The sequence below is a fragment of the Elephas maximus genome, chromosome 5, assembly GCF_024166365.1.
Source record: "Elephas maximus indicus isolate mEleMax1 chromosome 5, mEleMax1 primary haplotype, whole genome shotgun sequence".
NCBI lineage: Eukaryota > Metazoa > Chordata > Mammalia > Proboscidea > Elephantidae > Elephas > Elephas maximus.
In genome coordinates, this window is record NC_064823.1 from 17,851,409 (window position 1) to 17,864,317 (window position 12,909).

Sequence of the window (12,909 nt, forward strand, 5' to 3'; positions counted from 1 at the left end):
TAAAGAAACATTTTATAAAAGCTCGACTGTATAAGGCACACACTTTGGGGGAAATGCTTGTATAAAGAGGTTCAATCATATAGTTTGGGGTCCACCCATCATATAGTTTGGGACATTAGCTGATAAATTTTGACAGTCCTTCTAAGATTTAATTATTGTTAATATATTTTAATAAATTTCTGTAAATCAATCAACAAATGTTGAGTTAATGTATATGGTTAAGTGCTATAGGGGATACTACAAAGATACCTGCTCTTATGAGGCCAAGTAGAAGGGCTGATATAGATATAAATATTCAAAGTTAAATAATAGTAAATACATTACATCTTGCTACATAAGTGATTTTCAGATACCTGCTGATACACATTCTCATAGAATGTCTAATTCCTTACCTTCAAAGAGATTATATTCTAGTGGGAGGCAGGGGGAAGCCAATAAAAAAAAAACAAAAACAAATGTGATGTGCTGTGAAGGATAGAGCAGAGGAAGAGACTAAAGAGTGACAAGCTTTGGGTAGGTGGGGTGGGGAAGTGTTATATTCGATAGACCGGTCAAGGAAAGAACATCTGAGGAAGTTACATTCAAGCAGAGAACTCGAATTCCATGAAGTTAGAAAACAGCCAGGCAGTGGCCTGGAACTCTCCCCTCTCCCCTGAGGGAGGGTATTGCAGAGGTCTTTGGTACTGAGCTTTTGTATTTAAGGAAGAAGCAGGAAGGCCCTTTTGGCTGGAGTGAAATGAGAAATGGGGAATGGTAGAAATCAGGCTAGAGAAATGTAGAGCCTTGCAAGTATTCTGATGGTGATGAAACGTCTTTGGTTTTGTTTTACTTTTTATTAAGGAATATTTCCAACATATGCAAAGGTGCAGAGAGCACCATGTACTGAGCCTCTGATATCCATTACCCAGCTTCAACAATTATAAACCCTTACAAAATATTGTTTCATCTACACCTCCGTCTACTCCGTGCTCTCTTTCCCTGGCACCTGGATTATTTTGAAGCCAATTCCAGATATCATTTCATGTCTTCCATAAATATTTCAGTTTGTGTCCCTTCAAGTTAATGATGACATTATCACACCTAAAAAATTTAACAGTGATTTCTTAATATCATCAAATATCCTAATAGTGTTCACATTTTCACCTCTCTCAGTTTTTTTGTTTGTTTTATATTGTTTCACAGTTTGCTTGCTTGACTCATGATCTTAAGTTTCTTAAGACACTTTTAATCTATAGCTTTCTCTCCTCTTTCTCCTTACAAATTGAAGAAACTAAGATGGAATGTTTGTCATTGTACATTTACCAAGTTTCTCACATTTTGAATCTTGCTGGTTGTATCCCTGTGGTGTTTTAGAAAACATTTTCCTCTGCTCACTATATTTCTTGAAAATTGGTACTTAGATCTAACAGCTTGATGAGATTTGGGTTTGTTTTTTTTTTTTTGGCAAGAATACTTTATAGGTGGTGCTATATGCTTACATAGGAGAAATATGTTTTGCTTATCTCTTTTTATGATGTAAGGGGCTATTGATCATTCCCTAGAAACATTAATTCACTACAGAGTACAGAATGCTAGTGGTCTATCATTTCTTTATCTGCTGGACTACTTTCTATAAAGAAAACCTTCGCCTCACCAAGTATTTAGTTATCCTGTTTGCATAGGAAAAGCAGAATAAATGCTTGATTACTTCCTTTTCCTAACTGGTTTTTAAAATCAAAAGTAGGTTCCCTCATCTTCTGAAAGTGACCAGTGAGCATTTTATTTTGCTATAGTGTGAATTCATAGGTTATATTTTTATGTGTTTCAATCTATTGTAGTTATTATTGTTTTTTGGTGTCACACTGTTGCATTTTTTTGGCCAGTCCTTTCAAATTGGCTTCTGAGTCCTTTTGTCATGGCCTGGTAATCACGGATAGCTTCTTTGGTCTCTGATATGACAAGATGTTCAGGTTCATCTTATACGTATTCTGTCCCAGACCTGAAAATTAGCCATTTTTCAGAGGATTTCTAGTTCTTTTTAGTGGGAAATTATATTTAGCATTTATATTAATTGACATGTTACCAAAAGTATCAAGATCTTATTTATAGTTTTTTAATTATAAAATATAATTATAGACTATACTATAATATTTCATTTTAAATTACAGTTTCTGTTCTTTAACAGGATTGGCGAGCGTGCTATTCTACTGGGAGGACTCACCGTTGTATGGGTTGGATTCTTTATCTTGTTGCCCTGGGGAAATCAGCTTCCCAAAATACAGTGGGAAGGTATAGCCATACATAATTCTATAATGTTAGCTCCTGTTATCCATCTAAAATTAATAAGTAATATGCTGTACCAATTTTGTTTTTACAGGTTTACATAATAATTCAATCCCTATTGTCACGTTTGGGGAAATTATTATTAATTTCTGGACGTCTTCAAGAGAAGATCACTGTGAAGAACCAACTGGCTGCCCAATTGAACAAGCCTGGTGCCTTTACACCCCTGTGATCCATCTGGCCCAGTTCCTCACATCAGCCATGCTAATTGGAATGGGTTATCCAGCCTGCAACGTTATGTCCTATACATTATATTCAAAAATTCTAGGACCAAAACCACAGGTGAGCCAGTTACCCTGACATTGCAATTCTGTGAAGTATGTTTGTAAGCATTCACATGTTTTGCTACCATTTTGTATTTTTAAACAGGTAACATAGGCATTTTTATTATATTTAGTGTTTTAATTTTTAAAAGTCTACAACTTTTATAAAGCATTTGTAGAATTTACATGCTGAAATTTAATGAACAGTACTGTAGTTAGAGCTCAAAGATGACTTGAACTCAGATTATCAGCTCAAAATAATTTTCACAGGAAAAAATATCTGAAACATAAATTTCTGAAACTCACTCTTTAGGGAACCAAAATCAATAGCCAGATTTCCATTTCACCTGGTTTACTTTCATCTGCTGTAAAATCTGTAAAAGACCTCTTTTAAGTGTTAAAAAGCAAAGGTGGCCTAACCCAAGCCATGGTATTTTCAGTTGCCTCATATGCATGCGAAAGCTGGATAATGAATAAGGAAGACCAAAGAAGAATTGACGTCTTTGAGTTGTGGTGTTGGCGGAGAATATTGAATATACCATGGACTGCCAAAAGAACAAACAAGTATCCACAGAAGTGAAGATAGTGAGACTTTGTCTCACGTATTTAGGACATGTTATCAGGAGGGACCAGTCCTTGGAGAAGGACATCCTATTGGTAAAGTGGAGATTCAGTGAAAAAGAGGAAGGCCCTCAATGAGATGGATTGACACAGTGGCTGCAACAATGGACTCAAGCAGAGCAACAATTGTGAGGATGGCGCAGGATGGGGCAGCGTTTCATTCTGTCGTGCGTAGGGTTGCTATGAGTCGGAACCCGCTCGAAGGCACCTAACAACAATTTCATCTAGCCCCAGAGAAAATTACTAAGAGAGGAAAACTCAACAGTCTTAAAAGTTTATAGCAGCTATGTGTATTTTAAAATAACGTTTATTATAAAAAAAAAAATTCTACATTATATAAAAATTAGAAAAAATATAGAAGCAAAATGAAGAAAAATATCACACAGATGACTACTACTAACATTATTCTTCCAATTCCAGTTTTATGTATGCCTGTCTGAATGTGTGTGTTTTTAACACGAAAATAGGATTACATCATGTATACTATTTTGTAATCTAATTAAAAAAAAAAAATATATATATATATATATATATATATATGTTGTGAATATTTTCCCATGACATTTAACTTTCTTTTAGAGAATTTTTTTTAATGGAGACATTGTATTTCATTTTATATATGTACCATCATTTATTCAGTCATTCTCCAACTTAATGCACATTTAGGTTATTTCCAGATTTTGCTTCTCTTTTTTTAGTAGCAGTTATTTAAATGTCCACAAAATAAAAATGTTACCTTCCTCTTTAAAAATTAAATTGATACCTCAGAATATATCCTAGAGAAATAAGAGCCATCACATGAATAGACATATGCACACCCATGTTCACTGCAGCATTATTCACAATAGCAAAAAAATGGAAACAGCCTAAGTGCCCAACAACAGATGAATGATTAAAGAAACTATGGTACATACACACAATGAAATACTATGCAATGATAAAGAACAATGAAGAATTCTGCAAAATATCTCACAACATGGATATATCTGGAGGGCATTATGCTGAGTGAAATAAGTTAATCACAAAAGGGCAAATACTGTTAGGAGATGACTATTATAAAAACCCAAGAAAAGATTGACACACAGAAAAAACAATCTTCGATGGTTACAAGGGAGGGGAATGGTAGGAAGGGGAAATCACACACTAGATAGTACAAAAACCCATTGCCATAGAGACAATTTCAACTCACAGTGACCCTATCGGACGGTAGAACTGCCCAACAGGGTTTCCAAGGAGTGCCTGGTGGATTCAAACTGCCAACATTTTGGTTAGCGGCCGTAGCTCTTTTTTTTTTAAACAAGTAAATAAATATATATAATATATATATGTATGTATGTATAGTGCTTTACGTGAAAGTTTATAGCTCAAGTTAGTTTCTGATACAAAAATTTATACACAGATTGTTACGTGACCCTAGTTGCTTTCTCTGTAATGTGACAGCACACTCCTCCTTTCCACCCTGGATTTCCTGTGTCCATTCAACCAGCTCCTGTCCCTTTCTGCTTCCCATCTCGCCTCTGCCCATTTAGTCTCAAGTATCTACTTGAACTAAGAAGTGCACTCTTCACAAGTATTATTTTATGTCTTATAGTCCAGTCTAATCTTTGTCTGAAGAGTTGGCTTCAGGAATAGTTTTAGCTCTGGGTTAACAGAGAGTCCGGGGACCATGTCTTACAGGGTTCCTCCAATCTCAGTAAGACCGTTAAGTCTAGTCTTTTTACTAGGATTTGAGTTCTGCATCTCACTTTTCTCCTGCTCCATCAGGGACTCTCTGTTGTGTTCCCTGTCAGGACAGTCATTGGTGGTAGCCGGGTACCATCTCGTTTTTCTGGTCTCAGGCTGATAGAGTCTCTGGTTTATGTGGCCCTTTTTGTCTCCTCGGCTAATATGTTCCTTGTGTCATTGGTGTTCTTCATTCTCCTTTGCTCCAGGTGGGTTGGGACCAATTGATGCATCTTAGATGGCCACTTTCTAGCTTTTAAGACCCCAGATACCAGTCACCAAAGTGGGATGCAGAACATTTTCTTAATAAAATTTGTTATGCCTATTGCCCTAGATGTCCCCTGAAACCATGGTCCTCAGACCTCTACCCCTGCTACTCTGTCCCTTGAAGTGTTTGGTTTTATTCAGGAAATTTCTTAGCTTTTGGTTTAGTCCAGTTGTGGTGACTTTCCTTGTATTGCGTGTTGTCCTTCCTTCACCTAAGATAATTCTTACGCCTCTCCTTCTCTCCGCACTCTCATAACCATCAAAGAATGTTTTGTCCTGTGTTTAAACCTTTTCTTGAGTTCTTATAATAGTGGTCTCATACAATATTTGTCCTTTTGTGACTGATTTCAACTCAGCATAATGCCTTCCAGATTCATCCATGTTATGAGATGTTTTGCAGATTCATCATTGTTCTTTATCATTGCATACTATTCCACTGTGTGAATATACCATAATTTGTTCATCCATTCTTCCATTGATGGGCACCTAGGTTGTTCCCATCTTTTTCCTATAGCTGCCGTAGCTCTTAACCACTATACCACCAGGGTTTCCAACTAGATAGTAGACAAGTGTTAACTTTGGTGGAAGGGAAAGACAACATACAATATAGGGTAAGCTGTACAACTTGACCAAGGTAAAGCCATAGAAGTTTCCTAGATACATCCAAACACCTTGAGGGACCGAGTTACTGGGGCTGAGGGCTGGGGACCATGGTCTTGAGGGACATTTAGGTCAATTGGTATAACAGTTTATAAAGAGAATGTTCTACATTCTACTTTGGTCAGTAGCATCTAGGGTCTTAAAAGCTTGCAAGCAGACATCCAAGATATGTTTATTGGTCCCATCCTGTCCAGAGCAAACAATGAAGAAATCCAAAGACATAAGGAAAATATTAGTCCAGAGGACTAATGGACTACATGAACCGCAGCCTCCACCTGCCTGAATCCAGAAGAATTAGATGGTATCCAGCTACCACCAACAACTGCCCTGACAGGGATCACAATAGAGGGCCCAGGACAGAGCAAGAGAAAAACGTAGAACAAAGTTCAAATTCACAAAAAAGATCAGATTTACTGGTCTGACAGAGAATGGATGAACCCCCAAGGATATGGCCCCTGGACACCCTACTAACTCAGAACTAACACCACTCCCAAAGTCTACCTTTCAGCCAAAGATTAGACAGGCTGTCATGGATTGAATTATGTCCACCCAAAAATGTGTGTATCAATTGTGCTGGGCCATGATTTCCATATTAAGTGATTTTCCTATGTGTTGCAAATCCTGCCTCTGTGATGTTAATGAGGGAAGATGGGTGGCAGTTGTGTTAGTGAGGCAGGACTCAACCTACAGGATTGGATTGTGTCTTGAGGAAGTCTCTCGAGATATAAAAGATAGAAGCAAGCAGAGAGATGGGGGACCTCATACCACCAGGAAAGCAGCACCAGGAGCAGAGCACGTCCTTTGGATCTGGGGTCCCTGCGCCTGAGAAGCTCCTCAAGCATGGGAAGATTGAGGACAAGGACTTTCTTCCAGAGCTTCCCCTGGAGCCGACACCTTGAATTTGGACTTTCAGCCTACTCTACTGTGAGGAAATAAATTTCTCTTTGTTAAAGCCATCCACATGTGAGTATTTCTGTAATAGCAGCATTAGATGACTAAAACAGAATTTAGTACCGAGAGAGTGGGATGCTGCTCTAACAGATACCGAAAATGTGGAAGTGGTTTTGAAACTGTGACCGGATAGAATTGCGACAGCGGCAGGGGACCAGCGCAGCAGAGAATCTGCAGCAGCAGAGAAGTGGCAGCGACAGAGAAGCAGCAGCAACAGAACCAGGAGAGCCAACCGGAGCAAGAGAGCTGAGAGCCTGTGCGCAGGAGGCTTCCTGGTAAAGTGGGGTGCCTTCAGGCACTTATTGGTGGAGCTACAGAGCTTCGAACACTTGCCTCAGCAGGGCAGATGCAGGCTGGGCGTGAGGCCCAAGAAGCTGAGAGGCCAAGAAACCAGGAAACAGAAGCTGAAAAGACAAGAACACAAGAAGCTGAGCTGCCTCAGTTTCAAAAGGTAAGTCCAGTGACCTCAGGGCTTTCAAAGGGTGGAGCCATGGCCTCTGATGTTTCTAAGGGTGGAGCTGCCACTTAGATGGACTAGGAGAATTATGCACCTAAAGCCGAGGGAGCAGAATTGCTGTCCCAGTGGGCCTGGAAGGCAGAGCCGAAGCCCAGGGCCGAGGGGCCTCCACTCAAAATCTGGAGAGTGTGGTCAATACCTAGAGCCTGGAGGGCAGGGTTATTGTGTAAATCGTCTCAGAGAACAGAGGATTATTTTCAAAGCCTTGAGGGCTTATGTAGTGTGTTCTGCTGACTTGCTTGGTGCCTGTTCTCCCTTCTTGTCCTCCAGTTCCTTCCGTTTGTAACGGAAATGTCTAGCTTGTGCCTGTTTTGCCATTGTACCTTTGGAAGTAGATAACTTGTATTCTAGATTTCACAGATGAAGAGGAATTTTTGGACTTTGGACTTGGAGTTAAGACTTTTGCTATGATATGATGGGGTGAATATGTTTTGCATGTTACAAGGATGTGATTTTGGGGGGGCCAAAGGTGGAATGTCATGGATTGAATTTTGTCCTCCCAAAAATGTGTGTATCAGTTGGGCTGGGCCATAAGTCTCAGCATTGAGTTATTTTCCTATATGTTGTAAATCCTGCCTCTATGATATTAATGAGGGAGGATGGGTGGCAGATGTGTTAGTGAGGCAGGACTCAACCTACAGGATTCGATTGTGTCTTGAGGAAGTCTCTTTAGATATAAAAGGGGCCAAAGGTGGAATGTCATGGATTGAATTTTGTCCTCCCAAAAATGTGTGTATCAGTTGGGCTGGGCCATAAGTCTCAGCATTGAGTTATTTTCCTATATGTTGTAAATCCTGCCTCTATGATATTAATGAGGGAGGATGGGTGGCAGATGTGTTAGTGAGGCAGGACTCAACCTACAGGATTCGATTGTGTCTTGAGGAAGTCTCTTTAGATATAAAAGATAGAAGCAAGCAGAGAGATAGGGGACCTCATACCACCAAGAAAGCAGCACCAGGAGCAGAGCACGTCTTTTGGACGTGGGGTCCCTGTGCCTGAGAAGCTCCTCAACCGGGGAAGATTGAGGACAAGGACCTCCTTCCAGAGCGGACAGAGAGAGAAACCCTTCCCTTGGAGTTGACGCCTTGAATTTGGACTTCTAGCCTACTTTACAGTGAGGAAATAAATTTCTCTTTGTTAAAGCCATCCACTTGTGGTATTTCTGTTATGACAGCACTAGATGACTAAAACACAGGCCTATAAAACAAACAATAACGTACTTGAGTAACGTGCTTCTTAGTTCAATCAAGTATAGGAGATCAAACGGACAACACTTGCCCAAAAGCAAAGATGAGAATGCTGCAGGAAGGGACAGGAAAACTTCATGAATGGTTATGGGGAACCTGGGTATAAAGGGAAACGGGGAGAATGCTGACATATTGCAGAGATTGCAACTAATGTCACAAAACAATTTGTGTATAAATATTTGAATGAGAAACTAATTTGTGCTGTAAACTTTCACCTAAAGCACAATAAAGTAAAACAATTAAACTTACTTTTTTGGGCAGGAATTAGTGTTTCTCTATTAAAATAAGGCAAAGAAACAATTTTTTTTTTAATCCTTATGTTTTGAACCAAAAACTATAAATAATAGGTAAAACATTTTGGTAATTATTTTGAGTTTGTTTTTTAATCTAAAAGATTGTATTTTCAGTTATTCCAAAATAAGAATAAAAGCAAATTAATTACAAAAGCAGTACTTGATGGTTGTAATAAAATTTAAATAATTTAGAAACATTTGTAGCACAAAATGAAGGCTCTTCTAAGCCCCACCACACCAAAGTCAACCACTGTTAACTTCATTTGTACCCTTCAAGACATTTTTCCATGCCTATTCAAAGAGATACTCATTCACTTTAAAATAGCTTTTAAGTAAGGAGCTTTGGCTGAGTATAATATGGAGAAAGTGATTCTTGTGAATCTGCCATAGTTTGGTAATAGCAGCATCATTTTTTTTTAGCAAATAACCCTGAATATCAATCTGCTTATCTTCCACTCTCCCCCCTACAGGGTGTGTACATGGGCTGGTTAACAGCTTCTGGAAGTGGAGCTCGGATTCTTGGACCCGTGTTCATCAGCCAAGTGTACACTTACTGGGGACCACGATGGGCATTCAGCCTTGTGGGTGGAATACTGGTACTCACCATCACTCTCCTGGGAGTGGTTTACAAAAGACTTGTTGCTTTTTCTCTAAGACATGGGAGGATTCAAGAATCAACTAGCTGAGACTGCAATGGAAAGTACTTGCTGCTTGGAACTTCCTAGTCTAAGACTCTCCTAGAAAATTTCTATGAGCCAGTCTCCAAAAGCCAGATTGTGGGTATTGAATATTTTGAATAACAAGTACATATATTGAATAACAGGGAATTCCACGATTCTGTGAGTAATTATGAATAGTAAGATAATATGAAAACATTCCATATCCTAATTTCCTTATCCGAAAAATAAAATATTCCTCTTATAACACTTTTTTGGGGTTACATGAACTAATGAGTGAATGGAAAATTGCCTATAAATGTAAAGTTGTACTCTTAGTATAAGGAGTTTGGTGGTGCAGTTGGTTAAGCACTCAACTGCTAATCGAAAAGTTGGTGATTCGAACCCACCAGCCACCCTGCAGGAGAAAGATGTGGCAGTCTGTTTCCGTAAAGATTACAGCTTGGAAACCCTCTGGGGCAGTTTAACCCAGTTCTGTAAGGTCGCTATGAGTCCAAATCAACTCGAAGGCATTTTTTTTTTTTAACTCTTCATATACACTACAGAGAGGCTCTTAAGGTAGCTGGAGACTGTTGATGCAGTGAGACCACAGGAGAGTTCTGTGTGAGTTAGCGATGACAGAACACATGTACAGAAATTTTTACCAAAATAAAAGTATTTTTATTCCAGGATATCTACTTATTATTTATGAAATATGCATTTTTCGATTATTATCAGGTTTCCTTATAAAAATCATGACTGTTAAATTTTCAATTTACCATGCCTGCCATCCTACCATCTTCTTCTTTAAGTTCCTATTCTAATACCGTAATGTCCACCTTATTTTAGTTCAGGATCTTACTAAGTAACCACTAAGACAGTAAGGGTAAGAATAATGCTAATATTGAGCAATGTAAGAGGAAAAACAAATCAAGATGGATTTCAGTGCCTTTAGTAGGGCTAACTACTTTTTTGTTTCAAGTACTAACAAAGAGTTCACTTCAGGAACATAGGCCAGATAGGTGTTATCGTATGTGTATAATGAATAGCAAATGATTTATCAAAATTATTGGAATTTTTTGATGCCATTAAATTCTGGAGAGATACTATAATTAAATACATTTCCCATCCATCAGTAGTGGCAGGGAGAAAGACATACTTTTCAGTCTATCTGTATAGCTATTAAAAGCTGTGAATTTTAGCTAGATATTAAATTTGGATGAGACATGACCTCCACAATCCAGCTAGGCTAATAACTATTTGAGGCAAAAAGGCTTTAACAGTTTACTGAGTTTACCTGAAGTTGGCTAAATCACACTATGTATACATTTCTACCTCTACGTAAGTTGAATGCTGATGACATAAACTGGTATGAAACTGTGTATACTGGTAATCAATATTATCAAAAAATACAAAAACACTTATAAATACTTTTCCCAATGTTTCCTACTTTATTACAAATATTTTCAAATCTTAGAGTAAATACTTTCATCTGTACTTTATATTTAGTTTGCTGTGCTCTTAAACCCACTTTCTTCAGCTCTAATAGAAAGTTTAATCTGACAGAAATCATCCTATAATTGTTAGAGTTTTTTTTTTTTTTTCTTTTTTCACTCTTCTTTACCTCTCATAGCAAAATTCTACTTCAGTTAGGTTTATCAGAACCATAGCCAGGTTTCTACCAGTTTGATCAAATCCTGAGATCCCTCTTACCTGATGTTTTCCAGCTCCTTCCTCTATTGTATTCTTTAGTACTGCTAACCCTAAAAAGTAAACCCTTGGGTGGTATAGTGTATATGACAGTAATAACAATAATGGTAATGATGAAAATGATAATAGCAAGTATCTACAGAGTTCTTTCTATATTCCAGAGCATATTTAATGTATAGTTAATTCTCATAGCAACCTTACAGGGCAAAGTTATTATCATTCCCGTTTTACACATGAAGAAATGGAGGCACAAAGAAGTTAAGGAACTTGTCTAGGTAACAGTTTACCTTAAGAGTCTACACTCTTAACCACTATATTTTTCATAGTGGGGAAAATAGCCCAGAAAGTTGTTGTAGCAGTTAGGTAAATGCAAACTTATGTTACCTGTATCAGTGACTTCTACTAGCAGAAATATTTGAGAAACATAATTTCAAGCCAACTAAATGGGGCTTTTATGTTAGCATGATATTTCGCCTGTTTCCAGGCAAAAATATAACGTAGAGAAGTTTCTCAACTTAAGATTTATAATATTGAAGAAAATTCAGATAAACTATAACCTTGCCAAAATGACTGCCACCTTCCTTTTTATTGAGAGCACTTTCTTGGAAAAGAACACAGAGATTATACCAGTGAACATCTTGGCACAAGAGAAGACAAATAGGAAGTGACCTGGGTTTGGGGAGAGGACAAGGAAGTAAAGTTGGAGAAAAAAATTTCCCAGTTGAGGGCTTCAGTGGGACAGGTTGAATACAAATCAGAAAAGATGATAGGAGACCTTAAAGATAGGAAAAGCTGATTAAAAAAAAAAGTGTGTCTTTAAGAAAAGATATGTTTTTAAAAATTGAACTTAAACTTGATAAGGGTGATTTTCATGCTTTGAAGGGATTTTATAACTTCACAAAATCATCTCTATGCTTCCCTGCAAATCTTGACTACATTTAAAATAAACTCCTCCAGCTCATGTAAAAATTTTCTCCTAAGTGAAATAAATCTTTATGTAACTTTATGTTTTAAAAGGAAAAAGACTACTTATCTGCATCTGTTCAAGAATAGATTGATTTATTTTGAGAAGAAATTTTGGGTACCATTTTTAATGTAGACTTATTTGTAACTTAATGTCTATTTTATATTGTAAATGTACATTTAATAATAAATAAGATTATTATGCAAATGTATCTTAAGCCTTAAAACTTTATTCGTACTTTCAACACATATTTAAGGGGCACCCACTATGTGCCAATCACTATGTAATTTGGGGGGATAGAGCAATGCACAAAAATAAAAATATTGCTGTCAAAGCTCAGGAAATAAGAAATTTTAAAAATGATTTCAGAGTGAAGACCAAATTAGAAGTAACACAAGAATAAGCAAGACAATGGAAATAATGTAGGAAAATTAAAATAAACAAAAATGAAGACATAAAAATGATTCTGGAAAAAGTGATAAGATACAGGAACTAGGCAAAGATGATCGAACATACATATAATAGGAGTCCATGAAGAACAACATCAAAACAATGGAAACAGAACCAATTCTAAAACCTATGAAACAAGAAAAGTTCACTAAAATAAAGGAAGGCTTGAGGCTACATATGGAACAGGCACTCCATATACTAGCGGAAACTGACTCAGAATGGTCTACACTGACACATATTCAAGTAAAAATACTAGATTAAAATAT

At 37.5% G+C, this 12,909-nt stretch overlaps 1 protein-coding gene across 2 annotated transcripts in view; it reads left to right on the forward strand.

Moving 5' to 3' along the window:
• The window catches only part of MFSD8 (major facilitator superfamily domain containing 8), a 49,268-nt gene extending 36,950 nt beyond the window's left edge, over positions 1-12,318 (forward strand). For both annotated transcript variants that reach the window (XM_049885358.1, XM_049885357.1), the window contains 3 exons: positions 2,165-2,268; positions 2,357-2,604; positions 9,334-12,318. In XM_049885358.1, coding sequence (XP_049741315.1) covers positions 2,165-2,268; positions 2,357-2,604; positions 9,334-9,549 — 568 coding nt within the window. In that variant the 3' untranslated portion in view covers positions 9,550-12,318. The remainder of the gene's footprint in view (positions 1-2,164; positions 2,269-2,356; positions 2,605-9,333) is intronic.
• The last annotated feature ends 591 nt before the right edge of the window (positions 12,319-12,909 follow it).